The sequence below is a fragment of the Eutrigla gurnardus genome (assembly GCF_963514095.1).
Source record: "Eutrigla gurnardus genome assembly, chromosome: 5".
NCBI lineage: Eukaryota > Metazoa > Chordata > Actinopteri > Perciformes > Triglidae > Eutrigla > Eutrigla gurnardus.
This window is the reverse complement of record NC_139919.1, coordinates 12,550,510-12,569,892: the sequence shown is the minus strand read 5'-3', so window position 1 is coordinate 12,569,892 and position 19,383 is coordinate 12,550,510. Positions and strand designations below refer to the sequence as shown.

General features: G+C 37.5%; 2 protein-coding genes and 1 long non-coding RNA gene across 4 annotated transcripts in view; 2 read left to right on the top strand and 1 right to left on the bottom strand.

Annotated features, from left to right (window-relative positions):
* The first annotated feature begins 1,397 nt into the window (after nt 1–1,397).
* On the top strand, nt 1,398–3,125 carry LOC311013612 (fibroblast growth factor-binding protein 1-like). Its single transcript, XM_084009723.1, has 2 exons — nt 1,398–1,511; nt 2,186–3,125. The coding sequence occupies exon 2, from the start codon at nt 2,205–2,207 to the stop codon at nt 2,835–2,837; it is 633 nt and encodes a 210-aa protein (XP_083865849.1). The 5' UTR covers nt 1,398–1,511; nt 2,186–2,204; the 3' UTR covers nt 2,838–3,125.
* Nucleotides 3,126–7,969: 4,844 nt separating this feature from the next.
* anxa5a (annexin A5a) overlaps nt 7,970–19,383 on the bottom strand; it is a 33,395-nt gene continuing 21,981 nt past the window's right edge. For both annotated transcript variants that reach the window (XM_084009427.1, XM_084009426.1), the window contains exons 8-12: nt 16,543–16,636; nt 13,543–13,638; nt 13,282–13,340; nt 11,820–11,942; nt 7,970–9,229 (exon numbers count right to left, since the gene is read on the bottom strand). In XM_084009427.1, coding sequence (XP_083865553.1) covers nt 9,170–9,229; nt 11,820–11,942; nt 13,282–13,340; nt 13,543–13,638; nt 16,543–16,636 — 432 coding nt within the window. In that variant the 3' untranslated portion in view covers nt 7,970–9,169. The remainder of the gene's footprint in view (nt 9,230–11,819; nt 11,943–13,281; nt 13,341–13,542; nt 13,639–16,542; nt 16,637–19,383) is intronic.
* LOC311013392 lies at nt 18,164–19,122 on the top strand. The gene is made up of 3 exons (XR_014597122.1): nt 18,164–18,391; nt 18,929–18,983; nt 19,063–19,122. It is a non-coding gene; the product is annotated as an uncharacterized lncRNA (long non-coding RNA).

Here is a 19,383-nt window from a genome sequence, read left to right as displayed (position 1 = left end):
AATTAATAATAAATCATCCAAACTGCATTTTCTTTTTCGTCTTCAAGACTGCTCATTTTGTAACTTAATTCAAATGAAAAAGAAAAGGACATTAACGTCGTATTTAGATTTAATTTTTATAGGATGCCCCAGCAAATAGTTACCAACATTCAATTTGAAATATCCAATTTGAAAATGAAAATGCATTAGCAGAAAGGCGTTTTCATTTCTATGTCAAAGCTGTGTTATGTGACTCATAAATCAAATGAGTAATAAATCATCCAAAATGCATTTTCATTTACTTCTTCAAGACTGCTCATTTAATGACACAAATAAAAACACAAGCTCCTTGATTGGCTCTGCCGTTTCTTGTGTGATTGGCTGTCCCCGCTGTCACACACTGGGAGTTTGTTCTGCCTGGTTCACGTCAGCTAGAAGGATTGTAATATCAGAGATTTCATTTACATCAACGTTTGAATCGGTGTCCATGTGCGTGCGTGCGTGCGTGTGTGTGCGCGTGTGTGTGTATGTGTGTTTGGTAATTAGACGCAGACAGGATGTCTAAAAAAGAAAAGTGGACATAAGAGACTTCTTTAGAAATCAAAGTGTAAGTTACTCAAAGAAATGCGTTACACCCATCCTGCACCGTCACTGGTTCCCAATAAAGCAGCATATCCTCCTCAAGATCCGCCTCATCATTTACAAAGCTCTCAATAATCTGATAAATAAAATGTATTATTATTGTTGTTGTTATTAATACCATTGGATTAGAATTGGCTGATCGTGTTTTGCTACATGCTTTACAACCACTCAAACCAAAAAAGGGAACAGTAAACTTAAAAGTAGCAATAGAAAAGAACTACTAGAAAACACAGTGAACTGAAAGAGTTAGTTTTATTAAAAATAGTCGTGTCCCCCCCACCTCTGAAATCAAAATGTCATCCTTTGTCTTCCTCCTTTGTCAAAATGAGGAATGTTGAGCATCGTGTGAAGTTATACAGTATAAGTTTAGGCACCCCGTGCCTAACCTTAGTTATGCTAAAGAGGAATACAAAAATCATCTTTTGTGAATTGATCTTAATGCCTTAATTAAACAGAACATAGATTGATTAGAATAACAAGAATGGGGGCGGCCGGTGGCGCAGTGGTTAGGGCAGCCGCCCCATGTACAGAGGCTCAATGTCTTCGACGTGGTGGTCCCGACGCATTTCCCGCATGTCATCTCCCTCTTTCTCTCCCTGTTTCCACACTGTCTGAAAAATGAATAAAAGGCGCTCTAGCCAAAAAATAATCATAAAAAATATATATATATTTCACAGGCAGTACTTTATCTCCAGAAGACTACCATCTCACTGGCTGAGAAGTATGAACTCAATAAACTCTCGAAACCATCCAATCATGCAGAGAGTTTGTGTGTCGGGAGGGGACGGCTCATTCTGCAGCAGCATATTTTAGCTGCAGATACAGCAAAGGACATTTTCAGCTTTCAGGTGCTGGGACTGCAAACAGAAGTTTACTCTAAAAAACTTTAGGTAAGTTAAGTCATCTCTGTTTGATCTCAATCACTTTGTTATCAGTACAGTATTAGGAAATATCAGCTGCTACTTAGGTCAGTAGCTTCTTTGTAAGGTATTACCTTGAAATTCAGTGAATTAAAATGCCCTATTGACCGATTCAATTCCTTGTGGTTTTCCAGTTATATCCTTATTATGTTACTATAAAGGTGTGTCTCTTCAATTGGAGATTTCATATTGTAGTGTTGTCCTTTCTCTTTCCATGCTATCGCTGTATACATGTCAACCTTTACTCTATTTTCTCATCCGAATCAGTCTTAAATCAAAAGATTAACTGTTTTTGAATTGTGGCCACTGCCATACCATTGATAGATACACTAGAACTTTTTATTCCTCTTTCTATGATTTATTCCTTTATAGCTTATGTTTGTCTTCTATTTTATTTCATTTCATACTCATTCATATTCCATTGTGTTTCTTTTATATCTTGTATTATTACATTTATATGGCTTAAAGTGAAGCACTTTAAATTACCTTAAGAAGATGCTATTCTACAAAAAACTTTCCTTCAAGGAAAACGATATTTCTGTCTAAAACATAAGTCTAACTGGGGATTATAATTTAAATTTTTAAGAAGGGAAATGAGAGGTATTTAAGTACAGATATCTAAATCCTTATTTATCCACTTGCAGGGTGTTTTGTGGTGGTTTCATGGCTCTCCTCACCAATATGACCATCCTGCTGGTCCTGGCTTGTATTTCCCATCAGCTGATTTTGAGCAGCTGCCAGAAGAGCCATGGACGGCGGGGAAAAGGGGGTGACAGAGGACAACACAAGGACAAGACAGGGCTGAAGGTGGGCAGCCAATCCAAAGCTGTCTCTGCACAGCCCATTAAGGGCAAAATGGTCACCAAAGACAAGTCTGAGTGCACCTGGGCAGCAACAGGCGAGGACTTATTCATCCTCGGGGTTAACTGCAAGAAGGGGGACCGGAGCTTCAGCTGTGAATACATAGCCAGACCGGCTGTCTGTCCCCAGTATTCTTCCAATGCCAAGTTTTACTGGAAGCAGATCACCAGGGCACTGAAGAAGCAAAAGAGTTTGTGCCAGGACAGTAGTGCGTTGGTCAAGGCAGGTGTGTGCAGAAGAGCTGCCAGGGAGGCTCATTTTAGACTTCATAATACTCAGAGGAAGATTGACCCGTCTTCTACTCCACAACCAGCACCCAAACCTGTCAAATCCTGCAAACCCAACAACAGGAAGCTGGCTGAGGAGCACTGCAATGACTCCTGGTCGAGTTTCTGCACGTTCTTTTTTACTATGGTGCAGGATTATGATTGCTGAGGCAGAAAAGGAAATAACTTAAATGAATTCAGCTCTCTCTATAGTTATATCAATACTTGTCTTTATATAGATCATTTATTGATGTATTCCTCCACAAGTTAACAGTGATTAAAATCCCTGAATAAACACTTTTCTATCTATACTTTAATGTTACGCCCTATAATTTGTCAATTTGGGAGACATTGATTTGCTTTTTAAGAAAATGCTTTGATTGTTCCATCTTGGAGACACATTACACAATGTATGTACATGCAGCCTCACTGTATGTCTAGAATGTGATTTCATTTAAAGGCGTTTGTTTTCCATATTAATTTCATCCTACATTCAAAAAACCTATATAAAAACAAGAAAATCCAATCTTGTCCTCCATGTCAATGCTCTTCTGTCTTTCCCAAATATGCACAGTCCTGCTGAAGGTGTTTGCTGGGATTATGAGTTTGACCATGTCTATTTATACAGTAATTTAATCAGAGGGAGTGTGATTTTTAGAAAAGCTTGGCCTGCATATTTTGGCACTGACAAGTCTCAATTCACACAGGCTCAACTTGCAAAAACAAAGTCCAAGGGCAGCAGGGTCTTGTTAACAACAAAAGATATTTGGCAGATTAAACCAACGGCTACATTATGTTTGGCATTTAAACAGGACCATTGGGCCGCTACATGCACTTGACTAATGCTCTCCAATTGCAAGTTGGCTGAAACAATGCAACTTTATTAATTTATAATGACATTCACTCAGCAAAATGTTTGCAAGTTGAATTCACTACTTCGTTCAGTGGTGAAATTAGATAGAGATTAGATTTGAATTTTAAAGTAAAAGTAGCATAAAAAATACTCCATTGCAAGGATAAATCTCTCATTCTAAACTTCACTTAAGTAAATGTACAGAACGTTTAGCAACAAGATATACTTTAAGTAAATAACTGGATCATTATTATTGATGAATTAACTTGTAAGCAGTAGATTAATGCATCCAGAGGTCAAGGTGGAACTAATTTCAACTTTCCCTTTGGTCTGAAACAATGGATCATATTTCATAAACTGATGTTGTAAATAAAGTCAATTCGAAAATGAACACTATAGCTCTTAAAAAATATTGCGATGTGAAAAGTAAAAGTACAAATACCTCAAAACTGCAAAACTATTACTCAAGTACAGCTCTTGATTTACTTTATGTTCCACCATGGCTAATGTTAACGTAGGGAGTACACATTACACTGTGACATCTCAGAAAAATGTATGTTAGCAGTACTCTCTTGTCTGTTAAGAGCTAAATTTGAGCTGCCAATCCGACTAAAGTTATATATATATATATATATATATATATATAAAGTCATATTTTGCCAATTCAAATCCTTAGTTGAGAAAATTGAGGCAGCAAAGGTAAAAGAATAAAGTTCCTCACAGCTAAAAACAGTTGCAATTTGTCAATCCTCTCTTACAGAATGTAAATGTGTTGTTTAGTATATGTGTCATCTTCTTCCTGAAGTTAACAGGACAAATGGTTGATAATGTGAGGCAATATAACGTCAAGACTTGACAAACATTAAGTGTCAGTACCAACATTCAGCAATCATGAAGAGCTTTTCACATAAGAGGCAGACAACTTTCTGCACCCACAGCAGCTCCATCAGACCATAACAGAGCAGCCTAGAGGCATGCTGGGATTTGACAAAGGCAAATGAGTCTCATTTTTCTAGATGATTTCAGCTTCATCTCCTGCTGTAACATAAAGCGTTACCCGGAGCTGAAATCCATTAAACTCACAGACTCTCAGCAGGTAACATTCTGGACCATATAGGAAAGGGCAAGAATTAAAGTTAAAGTAGAGGGCAGTGAAAAGAAATAACTGCAGGGATGCAATGAATATCGTTATATCTAGGGATTCGTTTTCCCGTCAAGCTCTATTTTGAAACACCAGGTAATATTGCAACTGAGCACATACCCGTTCTCCTCGACGTGCCGTTATTACGTAACGTTTGTACGCTGCCGCCAGTCTGGGTTAAGTTAGCCATGTTAGTGCAGCATAGCTAGCCCAGTTTTAACGCGTTGTTGTCCTTCTGCTTTCATGTCCGTTAATACTCTCAGAAACAGGGTTCAGATATTGAAAGCATGTTCTTCACCATACCATCCATTCCCTCCGAATAACCCGCACGGAAAGCATAAACAGCGTCTTCTCCGACAAGCTAGCTTGAGCAGTTAACATTCGCCATTTTGTCTGGGGGAATCACTCCACGTCAATTGTGCCTGTTTTTTTGCCCGGTTTGCTTTAGAACTATAACCCGCAGCTGGGGGCCACAGAGGTTCATGGGGACAGCAGTTAGCATTACTATCTTGTTAAAAGATAGCAACCAACAACTAGCCATGAAGACGACACCGTACTTGGTAAACGGCCAATCAGATTGCAACGGGACACTGGACAATCACCTTTGGGCATGCGCAGTGATGTTTCCCCACACAAGGCCACTTGACGTTGAGGTAGGAGTCTCCTGAACCAACTATTATATCAGACACTGAACTTAAAGTGTTAAAATGTGATGTATTTATTAATTAAAGTTACTCACTGCCAATAAAACCAGACTTTTATGTGCTGCCAGCAGGCGGGGCTGTTCTCCACTTGTATGCACTGTGATACCGGAGCACACTCGGATAAATGCAACCAGTTTATGGAATGACAGCATTATTATGTTTGCAGCATTGTGATTCATCTAGCTATTTAAATCCTCTGAAAAACAAGACTGTCAATGGTAATCCTTCTCCCGACTGTGAAACTCCAGTTGGTGAAAATAGTTATTTGTGTTGAAAATGTATCTGCTGACTAAGCATCACTCACTCTGCATTGTTATTCGCTATTCTTTCAGGTTTGGTACTTCATACTGCTTTAAATCTCTTCATATCCTATTACAGGCTGAAACCAAACATCCATCCTGAGTGAGCTGTGGATGATGTGGACTTACAGGTGGCCTGACTATCTGTGGCTCCTGATTGGCTAAGAAATGTAGGCCTTTCTATGGTCAAACTGAAAGTAGAGAAAGCACCCGGTACTAGCGACTCTAAGGAGATTTGTGCGTGTACAATTAGGCTTACACACTCCTATGAATGCCTTGGCATTTGCTTTATAAAGAGCTTTCTGCACAGTGGCGCCAAGATTAAAAAGAACTGAAGGGAATTAATGAAACACCACAAATATTACATTGTTAGCGTGAAATGAGACTGATAAGTGGAGCACTGGCTGCAGGTCTGGACCAAGCAACCAAGAAACCAGCCTCCACAAGTAATCAAGATAAAATGGCCTATAACTGATGAAGTCACATTTTGAAAACAGTTGAGTGAGCAACTGAATTCACCTGAAATCTTAACTTATACAACCATCCTCAACTGTGATGCGTCATCTTTATTACTGGAGAATGAAATGTGATGGTGGAGGCTGGTTTACAGCATTTCCCTGTGGAAATGAGCATCCAGCACAGAGCACATGATTTATGAGTCAGAACTTGTAGCTGCTGGCCACATAAATGCTGAGTCACACTTATTAACAATTATATCAGTCACCCAAACTGTAGACATATTTATTATATCACAAAACAGTTGAGAACTTAGTGATTGCACCTGTTTAAAAAGCAAATTAATGGAGGAATAACATTGTTTAGGGTTTGTTGTTATTTGTATTCTGAGTTTAACTGTTAGGGTATTGTGGTTTCAATAAAAACTTCATAAACTAAACTTGGTCCTATGGGGTCAGTTCATTCTCATTAATAATGAATGCACAAAGATGGATTCACAAATGTATTTTGTTATTTATATATAAATGACTCTCTTCACACAAATACATTTCGTTTTAAATAAATGTCATATAAATCCATAAATATATGAATTTAAAAAATATTTGCAATTTTCATCAAAAATGTATTTGTTACATTTATATACAAACTGTTAAACTTGAATTTAAAAGACGCTTTTCATTTGTGAAACAAATGAAACATTGTGAAAGTTTCATTTGTGAAACTCTCTCTACAGAGAGTTCCTTGTTGAAAAAAAGGCATTTGTGAATCCAGCCACGTCAGGAGAGTCTCAAAAATCCACAAATACAGACCAGTTCACGAACAAATGCAAACAAGTTCACAAATGAAAAGCGTCTTTTAAATTCAAGTTTAACAGTTTGTATATAAATGTAACAACATACAAATACATTTTTGATGAAAATTGCAAATATTTTTTTTTATTCATATATTTATGGATTTATATTACATTTATTTAAAACGAAATGTATTTGTGAGAAAAGAGTCATTTATATATAAATCACAAAATACATTTGTGAATCCGTCTCTGTGCATTCATTATTAATGAGACTGAACTGACCCCATATGGTCCTGATGAACTCCCTTAATAAAGAGTCACTGAAATGTGTCCAATCTGAGAGCATTATAATGCCTCCACTCGGGCAGGAGGCTGGTTTACCGCCTTTAAATAAGTGGATCGCTATCAACAGCCAAATGCAGTTAATACTGGATTTCATTATCTGATGAATGCCACATGCATAAATTTAAACTTTTCCAATGATTTCCTAATATATATATATATATATATATATATATATATATATGAGGTTCTTTATATCAGTGGTGTTATAAGGATTTTTGGAAAGTCCATTAAAAACAGACATTTCTGAAGTAGGCCATAATGTGTGTGTGTGTGTGTGTGTGTGTGTGTCATTTTTTTAAGACCAGTCATCAAACTTCACTACTTAACATAATATTCATTGTATCTCTCCTGTTTTATTGTATTTTTATTTTTGGTGAAAAACATTCATCTGCCCTTGTTTCGTCTATTTTACATTTGTGTACTACTTATTTTTTTTGATTAATTGCATTTAGTCTTGTCATTGTGTAATCAATAAATATATTTATTTGCAAAAACATAATTCTACTTAGGTCACATAATATATAGAAAAAACTAATATAGCTGCAAAAAAGGGCAGACAGCTGCAGCTCCTTACCTGAATCTCAAACTACAGAGTAAAGGTAAAGTCAATCTGCGATTCATGTAAAATTGGACACATCTGCAAAGAGAACATGAGCCTCTTAGGGAAAGCAGGCCAATACATGAAAACATTTTCCAAGTTTAACCTTCAGGTGGTTTTTGACGTCTGGCAGACAGAGATTTGATGAAGATAAGGAGAGGCTTGAAAACCACAGGGAGTGGTCGATAAATATTCAGGTTTATTTTCTGACATGTACGCCTGTGTCTAAGTGATTTTTAGGATGAATGAAATCAATCTCAGATTTCAGCAGTGATTGTTAAACATGTTTGGTGTTCTAACTCACTCAAGCTTAAAAAATAATGCATTAGGGCCTTAAAAGTGCATATTTTCTTTTGGAAATCAGGGGCGACTCCTCTACTTGCAACAATAAGTCAGATTATATTGAGGTCTATGAGAAAATTACCCTACTTCTCGCTTGGTTTATTAACTTTGTAAACTTGAGTTATAAATGGCAGTCCATAAATCAAAGGTCTGTCTGAACATTACATTAAGTCAAACCGTTCATGTGACTGAAAAACAAATAATCTAAACTCATACAGTGGTAAGTAAATAATACCAAATAAGTGTTGGACTGTGAAGCAATTAGAGATTTTTGAAAACCTGGTACTTAAGTCCCTGTGATGCAAGTGCAGTGTGGAGAAAGAGTGATGCTGCCACCCAGTGGTACCAGTCCAGCAAAGTGAGGTCATCTCCCATCTATTGATCTAAGGACCCAATTAGTTTGACATCAAGACTCTTCATGCAGAAAGACATTGAGGCAGTAGATGTCAATGTATGAGTCAACAAATGTCTAATAGTGTCCCATTACTTATTGATCACAGCTGCATTGTAATTCAACTCCGGATCAGCAGTTCATTTGTAATTAATGGGAGAGCGGTAGAGCTGTCGACACGTAGTGTTTAATAATTCAGCAGCAGTATTGTATTTTCTAAGTTGCATTTAACACATGTTGTGAGCACTAAATACATGCTTACATAAAACAGCACTACAGCAAAAACAATTTAAGTGTTTAAAAATGACCAAATATTGAATTATTTCAAACATTGCTACTATTATCTAAATCAAAACTGCACCTCTACTGATACCCGAGTGGTTTAAATTATGTCAGATATGAAAAAAACTTCATATCAAAAAATTGCTGCTCATGTAGAGGGGCACTGTCATACATCAAATATGACATGTGGATAATTAACACTAATTCAATTGATAATAAGCTAAAGTCAACTTCAGATCAATAACCTCCTCTCACATGTAGCAGCATTGTGAGGGCTCATGATTCAGGCTGTGGGAATTAATCATTCCCACCGCAGAGGTAGAGTAAAGCCTTCTGGTAATCTCCAGTTGTGTCCTCCTGCAAAAATGAACAGACAAAGAAATCTTTTATACATCTTATAAAAATCACAAGGTTTCTCATCTTGCTAAATCAACCCTGGATCAATATATCAGAACTCATTTTGGAAGTCGGAAGGTGCTTAGTTCATTTTCCATTGTAGATTTATATTTCATAATGGTCTATTGATGTTCTTGCCAATTACAATTGTATGTCACCCAGTTATTCTTTGCATGTGGGCGGTTGGAGCTTGGGTGATTACCTCGCCTGCTCCTCCTCCCCACATGTCGAAGTTTCCTTAAGCAAGACACTGTATGCCAAATTGCTCTGTGTTGTCATTGTCACTCTTGACAAGTGTCTGCCAAATGGCTGTAAGGAATGTTGTCGTCAGTAATCTCCACACCCTCGCCTTTCAGTTGATCACATGTCCCCAGCATGAATAAGCAAATGCTGGCAAAATGGAGCTTACTAGCTCACATTAGCAAGCTTGTGTTGTGTACCCAATTACTCACTGTATTTATTTATTTATCCATTCAACAGTGACAATGTGCATTAATCAGCATTATTTTGGCCGTAAATGTCTGGATTTTATCTAAATGGTTGGTTTTCATTTGAAGTCCCCTGACATCAAAGTGTTAATTATAGCATCCTGTACAGAATTGTAATTCAAAGACACCCCAGTGAAAGACTTCAAACTCTAATGCTGCATTCATATCATGTTAGCAGAAAGTAAAAAATAACCCTCACATTATTTAAAAATGTTTAATCCAACTGTCTACGTCATTTAAAGGCGCAAGATAAGGGTGTGGGAGCTACTTTTTTTTTTTTTAAATGGCGAAAATGCTGACAGACCTCACAGTGTTTACCTCAGGGGGACCTGGAGAGTGAGCTCACGTGCACTAACATGCACTAAAAGCATGCACATGATTTCTAGCTCGCTAGTAAAGAAGTGAAAAATACAGACTGATATTAAAAATACAGGATACAAAATAAATGTTATGTATATATGTATGTATATATATATATATATTTATATTTATTAAGATTAAGATTATTTGACAAAATATGAAGTTCCATTTAAGAGTTTGAAGCATATTTTGATGATGATCAGGATAATAATACAATATTGTGAATTGCAATTACTTTGGCCAGGATAATGGTGAAATTAATGTTTTCATATCGTCCCATACTCCACTCTGTCTTTTCTAGGGATAGGACGATCAAGTTGATCGTGGTGAATTTCCATTATCGGGATAATCCGAGACACCGTCATCACACATCATAGAACAAAACATTAAAATCGAATAAAATAAATAAATAAAATAATAAGACGCTTGTGTTAACCACAGACCTTATTTCAGGCATCTATCAAAAAACCCATTGAATTTGAGATGAGGGAGCCAGAAGTGCAAAAATGCTGACTCATTTGTGGGTTTTAGTACTCATTCCTGCAGCACTCGGCAAAATCCTTTGTCAGACCCTGAACCACATGACGTGAACAGTTGTTTCCATTCAGCAGCTGATAATTTTAGTCCAAATCATATGACATATAAATAGCAAAATGGTCGTTTCTTTATTCAGGCTTTCTGAAACAGGAAGTAGCTGGCAGATGTAAAGTGTGTTAATTAGCCTGATGGATTGGATCTGTTGATGGGTCAGGATGCAGGAATTGAGACATACATTTAGTTTATTTGCTCATTCACATGATGTGGGGTGGAAAGTATTTGCAGCGTTAACAATATAAAACAACACAACATACATCTATAATAAACATGGATTCAGTTACTTTGTATGACCGAATTTGACTGACATAGTTTTGCTGTTTCAGGCACTAGTGGGTTTATGTGAATGCTGCATGCAAGTGAGAAACTTGTAATTATGGTACCGCCTGTAAAACATGAACACGGCATCTTCACAGGTGGAACTAATAACAATAATTATGGCTCTGGCTCATTTCAAAGAGCCAGTAAGCTATGACAAGTAAGTCATCAGGCCAGCATCATGGAAATGAAATACCTGCATATGGAAAGCAGCAATAATTAAGGTTATTCTTTACAGCTGTGACTGATGGGTCACTATATCAGCTGGGAAAATTGTCTGTTAGCAGCCATAAAAAGTCACTGGCAAAATACCACTATGAAATACGAATGAAGTAATAATTGCAGTCGTTGATATAATAAAATAAAAAGAGAAGTCGTATTTATCTATTCAGTGTTGGCCACTTCTACAGGAGGATGGCAATAACTCTTCCCTGCAGGAACATCTGCCCCCCGAGAGAATAGATTAATTCACTTCGGCTTGTGTGAAAAGCAGGGAAGCGTCATCTCATCTCAGTCTCATCACACTGAACAAGGCATTTAAAGTAAAAGCACTAATCTCCACTCCATCACTGCGCTGACGTGAATGGTTTATAACCGGCATAACCGCAGTACACCCAGCTGGTCTCTTCAAGCACGCAGACAGATAGATGAGCGTGTTTAGAGCATCAGGGGGAAACTGAAGGGAATGATATCAAGTCTAACAGCAATACATTCATTTTCTTCTGACTAGTTGTCTTTAAAAATAGACACTGAGAAGGTTGAAAACAACGTTGCGTTTGAGTGAGCAGTACCTGGATTGTGGTGTACAGAGTTGTTCCATACATCTTTTTGAAGCTGGCTCTGATGTCCAACATGTCCACCTCACTCCTCGACACCATGATCCTCATCAGGGTGTCGTCATCAGTTCCAGCACGCTAAACATAACAACAGCAAACATTCAGCAGCTGCACTTAATAATGTACAAAATCACATCTTCAATCAGCTTTATAGTTTAGACAGCTTTCCTTTTGGTTCTTTCAGGCACTACAGTTTTATTGTTTTCATTAGATCCACAGACATAACCTATAACATTATTTCATATTGTGTGGTATTACTTTCCTTTGAAACATGTCTTCTTTCATAGCGTCGTTGACAGAAGACATCCAACATACACATTCAGGTATTTCTTTAATTACTTTTTCTGTTTGCATTTGTTGCAGATTTCTCCCAAATTCACCCACAATTAGCACAAGATAATGCCTCATTAATACACTTAAACATAATACATATTAAAATGTCCATACTTTGAGCCCTTCTATACTTACAGTGGGGTTTGTTCATATAATATTTATAGCCTGATTTATACAACATTGTATGGCTAAAACATGGCAGGAATTGTGTGTGTGTTTTTTTTTAACATCCTGATTTATAGAGTGATAAAAAGAGATATCCAAAACCCCTTCTGTGAAAACCGGTGACTCCAGTAAGTCAACAAAATGAAACAAGAATTTTGAACCTGGCTTTTTCCAATTTTTAGATTTCTGTTCTGGAAATTAGTAGGTTATTACAGGACAGTCAGCCTAACTGTCACCATCTGTTTCCAGACTCTGCTAAGCTTAGGTAACTGACTGCAGCTTTATATTTACCTAGAAAAACAAGAGTATAATCAATCTTCTACTATCATCAAAAAATTGAACAAAAATATTTCAGAAAATGTTGAACTATTCATTTAAACTACATTACTACACAAATCCATGCAGACTTGACACGCATTGTGATGGATTATGTAAAAGTCTGGGTCTCCCAACTGATTCTCCTAATGTATGGATATTAATTGAATCAAACACTGGTATGCGTCTTTGAAGCAATAGTCGAGACATGGGGGAAAAAGCTACTGTTCAAAGAAAGTCTGTCCTCCAGCAGCTCTACAGCTCCCTAATTAACACTTTATATCTCATTTGTTCCATTCAAGTGGAAACACGACACGTTGTAGTTTCATAGGGGACTATTGCTTGACGAGGTAAAGCAACTTCCTGGAGTCTTGTTGGCACTCTGACGTTGCCGGTACCAGGGGAAACGGTGTATTTCCTGAAATGCTGAACTACAGGACCCAAGGGGCATGCAAGGCACCAATTAAATCAAACATGTTCCATAATATCTTTTAGATATCTGTTAGAAATATTAGTTTTTTTCCCGTGGTACTTGAAGTCTCATTTTGGAATAACATAAACCCTTAAGCACCAGAAGTACGAAGAACTCCAGTGTGACACCTACCCTCATAGATTTATACAGGCTTTCAGCAAAAAAGTCTGGAACACTCCTGGCACATTTCACTGTGGAGACAAAAAGACATTTCTGTTCAAGACGGTTCTGTGTGAAACTGAATTTTTGTCTTGTTAATCTAACATGGCATTGGCATTGACTTCTCCTGCAGAGTGTTATCTTCTGCTGCATTTCATTCTAACATGCAAGCCGCATTCTTCGCTGCCTGTTTGTGATCTCTACCGTGTCATCCTGATGAATCTGAGTTCTTACCAACAGCTAACAGCAAGTTCTCCAAGTTCCCAGCAGTTTCTCCTTCAATGCTGTCCTCTATATCAGAGCCACAGAGCTTCTTGTAGGCATCAAACACTGAAGAGAACAAAACAACCACAGCGACAAATTGATCTAGAATTAAACCTTTTCAGCATGTAAAAGGTTGCACCATTTTGACTTCAGGGCAAATCTACAACGGCGTATTCGTATGGGGTCAGTTCAGTCTCATTAATAATGAATGCGCAGAGAAGGATTCACAAATGTATTTTGTGATTTATATATAAATTACTCTCTTCTCACAAATACATTTCGTTTTAAATAAATGTAATATAAATCCATAAATATATGAATTAAAATAATATTTGCAATTTTCATCAAAAATGTATTTGTATTTTGTTACATTTATATACAAACTGTTATACTTTAATTAACAAGACGCTTTTCATTTGTGAACTTGTTTGCATTTGTTCGTGAACTGGTCTGTATTTATTTGTGGATTTCTGAGACTCTCCTGACGTGGCTGGATTCACAAATGCATTTTTTTAATGAGACTGAACTGACCCCATATATTCGGGCCATTGTAGGACAAAAAAGTTGCAGATTTTCTACTTTATTACAATGGTAACAACTGGCATTTATGCTCGCTTAAGTCCCATGAATGTTGCATTTATTTTATTTGGGCCAAATGGGTGTTTATTGATCGTGCAGTTAATGCTAGCGGTAGCTTTCACTGGTTGTCAGAGCGACGGCAAACATCCGGTCAAGCAACGTATTAACTTCCTCTATGACCGCAATAATAAAGTACTAGCAAATTTGCGACTTTTTATATAATAAAGAATCTTGCCCCCTCTCTTTTCTTTTGGCATATATTCACGTGTACATTTAGCCGATATAAACAAGTTGCTTGGATCCTAACACATCCGGAATTCACAGGGAACATAGCACACAGAAATAACAAAAGCAAAAATAAATAATTACAAAACAAATGAATAAAAACAAAACACAGCACAGATAAAAACATGAAAGCTTAGACAACGGGTGCAAGAGTGGGTTAGTGGAAGGCATCGTGGAAAAGTTTGGTTTTTAGTCTGTATTTAAAAATGGGGATGGTGGGAGAGGTCTTGATGTCAATAGGAAGACGGTTCCAGAGGCGGACCGCATAGCAACTAAAGGCTGCCTCTCCCTGCTTGGTGCGGGCGCTGGGTTGTACCAGTTGAAGTTCACCTGCTGATCTGAGTGATCTTGAGAGGCTATATGTTTCAAACATTTCTGCTATATAGAGAGGGCCTTGGCCATTTAGTGATTTAAAAGCAAGTAAAAGGACTTTAAAATCAATTCTGTAGGTCACTGGTAGCCAGTGTAGGGATTTTATTTACCCCAACGGCGGATCAATACATACAACACCCATAAGATGACAGTTTGGCCTCATATAAATAAAACCACCTATTACCATCAACAGCCATCACCCTAAGGACCTTAACGAGGTGTTTTCACAGGTTGTGATGCATAAATTAGAAAAATTGCAGGTTGTTAGCATCATAATAAAATAGCAAATCTGCAACTTTATAAAAGTAGCAGCAAATAACTAGCCAATTTGCTATTTTTTTTCTCTGAATATTGCACAAATGTCACTTTATCACTACACCATTTGATGATATATGATGATATAAGCTATACCTATCACTTAGCTGAAGTGCAAATGCAATCAAATTAATTGAGGGTGAATTTTTGAAAACGGCCGCCTATAGTCGTTTGGATTTTACTGCCACAACTTGGCACATGGATGTGCATAAGGCCCACAGCCCACACATAATAGATTATGAATGGATGAATAAAATACCGTGATTATGAGACCTATGTCAGCGGCTTATTGAAGCCTAAAGCATACCATTCCGCTATATTTTAAAAGCTCTATTGCATCTAGATTCAGGGACATTAGAGTCATCCAGCTGTGAGATGGGGAGTACCTCATGTTAAAGGGAATGCAGAAGAGACATGTCTCAACCGACATTCTTGTTTCCCTGAAGAGTAACGTCTTGTTGTCTGGAGAGTTAGTAGTGTTCTCTCATGGTAAATTATTTGAGGCAAGATTGGATGATTGGGTAAACAAAAAATGTGATATATTTATATATAGGTTTGGTCATCTTGAGGAACCTGCTGCATCATTTAGGCTCAATGAAATGACTGAATGGATTTTTTACAGTAATTGTGTCAGATCAACCTATAACTATTATTTTCTGGACCTTATTTCTTCTATTTCGCTCTTTCCATGTAAAACACTTTGTAACTTTTGTTTTGAAAGAAACAATACAAACTAATACTTAATTATTATGATTCCAGTTGCATAAAATGTAACCATATATATCATTTTTGCAATGATTTTATAGGTGATTAAGAAAGGATTAAGACTCTATTTTCATGTTTAGCTACGCGGAATCTCTGCTGACTTTTGATGAAGTTGCTCCGACGGCTGCTCATTGACGATTCTTGTTGGTGATCACGTTCCCTTTCACTTCATCTAACCCTGTCAGTGTTTCTTGCTGTTCGAGTCCAATGCCTTTAATTTTTCAGTGAGTCGTGCCTTCAGTCTGGGCGTCTGGCTCACTAACCAGCTTGAATAAATCACGCCATTTTCCTCTGTTGCAGCGAGACTTTTGTGGATTGCCACCGGGCTTGGGGTTGTTGTTTATCACACCTCCCCTTAATAAACTCTTCAAGCTCCTTCTTTAGTCACGATCTCCCCTTGTGTGTTTAAGTGGGCTTGTACTCTTGTTTCCGAGACGTTTTCCCTGATGTATTTGTCAGCAACAAGTTGTTTAAGTCACTCATACGGATACATTTCTTACAATTATTTATTATTATTTAGGTGAATTAATGAATAACATTATTGGGAGAGAGATATTGTTTGCAACTTTTGATGTTGCTGGCTTCAGCAGGTAGCTAACAAATCACACATCTGCACATTACAACCTTCAGATATGCTGGCACAAACACACTCACCTTTTCTGAGGTGCTCTGAACTTCTGTTGCCAAGAATTGTGATGAATTTTTCCTCCTCTGTTCCAAACTTGCCCTCACCAGCGGCGTATAGTTCCTGTAATGACAGTTACACACTGAAAAATTCACACACAGAGCAAACCTTTTGTAGACGTGCCTTATTTGGAAACACACAAGCAGAGCAGTAATGACAACACGGACTTAAAACCTTGTGCCGAAGCAAGACAAATGGTTTTTATTTTCTCATTTTGTCTTTGCTTTGAGAGAGAAATTTCAGATTTCAGGTTCTTTCAGCTATGTTGAAATTTGAAATCTCTTGATGACTGTTTTCATTTCAGCAAATGAACAAATAATGATTTCATACAATTAACGAGGTGGTGCATTTCTGACAAGTTGAGGACCAGAGTTTGAAGGCAAGTGCTACTTTATACTGTAACTCCTCCACACTTTAGAGAGAAATATTGTAATTTATTCTCCGCTATATATATTTGACAGTTACTAGCTACTTTTAACATTTTAACAACATGCTTATATGAACCAACCAATCAATCAAGTATGGTCTTACATGTGCTTGTTGGTGATAAAAATGGATAATAAATAACAATAAAATATCTATAATAGTATAACATGTAAAAGGAGCCATTCTGCAAAATTAGTACTTTTACTTTTGATACGTTAATTATATTTTGCTGATAATACTTCTGTTAGTAACATTTTGAATTCAGGACTTTTACTTGTAATGGGAGTAGTCTCAGAATTCTACTTTTAAATGAACCTCTTCCACCGGTGTTGATGACAGAGCACTTTATCACAGAAGTGCTATGATCTGTCGAGGAGGACTGGCGTCTTGACAGTTTGTTGTACATTCAGATAGGTAAAGGATAAATTAAAGTTAATCATTATTAGATCCCAATTCACAACTCAATACAGTAATTAGTACATAATGGTCTATAGGAAACAAGATTCCCGAAGGTTGAAATGGTTTAATTCGTTTATCCTATTGACTATTCATCCAAGCTTATGGCCTTTAGCTGCACTTTGGGGAGCAGCCTTACAAATTTGATTACATTCACAACATGTTGACATTTGAATGTAGATGTTGCTCAGAGGTCATTGTCAGGGTTGCATGCAGGATCTTTGTTGTGTTTTAAATTTCTAAAGCTCTGTCTATGTTGTATTTTATAATCACTGATTACCGTATTCATTTCAAGACAATGGCTGCAAACAATAAAACCACAGCAGGTTTAAATGATCTCAAGGTTTCAGTTTTTCAGTCGAGCCACCAAATCGCAGAGCTTATGTGCCGGACTATTTCTCGTCTCGGAGCAGTTGCCAGGCAACCAGCAGTTGTGGAAGAAGTCAAATATTTTACCTGAGTATAAGTAATATTGCCATAGTGTAGAAATATTTTGTTACAAGTAAAAGTCCTGTATTAAAAATGTTACTTAAAGGGGCCCTATTATGCTATTTTTCCACAAGTTAATATAAGTTATTGATGTCTCCAAACCTGGTCTTTGAATTCCTCAACTGGAAAAAACAATCGGAACATGTATTTCGGAGTGGATCACACTCCTCATTTTCAGCTTTTTTGCCCCACTTTTTCAAACGGGTGATTCTGTCAGGGGTGTAGCCTTATGCTAATGAGATGACCCCTGACCCCGCTCCTACTGAGGAAGTGGTTGTGTCTCTCCGCCCCGTGCTGTCCGCGTCCAGCTTGTTGCCATGGTTATGGTTCTACGCTACAAACTAACAGCGGTCCAGCCGTACCGCTTCGAACCGGACTCCGACCCAGAACCAGGACCAGCTCCTGTAGAAGTTCTACGCCGCGGATGCAGCAGGACGTTTCTGAATGGTTAGTTAACATGTCTGTGTAACGTTTTGGACGATGTGTGTTAGCGTAGCTAGCGCTAGCCACAATGACGCTAATGCTGCGTTCTTCGCTCTTTAAGTAACGTATCTGTGAGCTATTTTCGGCAACAATTAATATCGTTAGTAGTGCTTTGTTGTTGACAGTTCACAGTTGCATGTTTTCAAATGGGGACGCAACATTATATTTAAACGGATGAAAACCCGATGAAAACAGCGTCCTGTATGCGGGCAGTTTGTTTACATCACATTAACGGGATTAAAAACTTGATCCTCTACACACATAAAGATATACAAGGAACAGGGTTTGGACAGTATCATGTCGTCCTCCAGAATTATGTGCTGAATTGTGAATTATAGGCTGTGTGCTGTGTTTTATAAACGTGATTGTGCTCCATCTCAACATTACGTGCTAAACTTACTGTTACAAAATTCAAACATGAGGTTTACACCTCAGCCGTCCGTCAGGTTACCATATTAACAAGATGTGTTGTTGAAATGCTCAAATTCTATATTCATCTAGGTGACTAAGTGGGCCTTCAGACACCGAACACGTCTGCTGCATGGAGACACCACAGGTAATGTTACTTTGTTACACCAAGTTGTCTGTTGAGATTATTATTCATATAACATGACGATTATCATGATTCACACTAGGTAAGAAGACGGATGCAGCAGCTGGAGGAGGAAGAGGCTTGCATGGTGGGACATCCTGGTCGTCTGTCTGAATGTTCTCTCTCCAAAACGCATGAAATATATATACAGCTGGTTATGGTGCTTTACACGTAAGAGGAATACAGCAGTCTGTTGTTTGTTCATCAATTGTGTTTTATAAAAAATAAAACCCTCTATGCAACATAATATGCCGTCTTCCTGGCCATTACTTCAGTAATATTAACCATGACACATTTTACAATTACTGTAAAGACTTTATTGTCAAATTAATCCGCAGTTGAAGTTCACAGTTATCTCAGAACA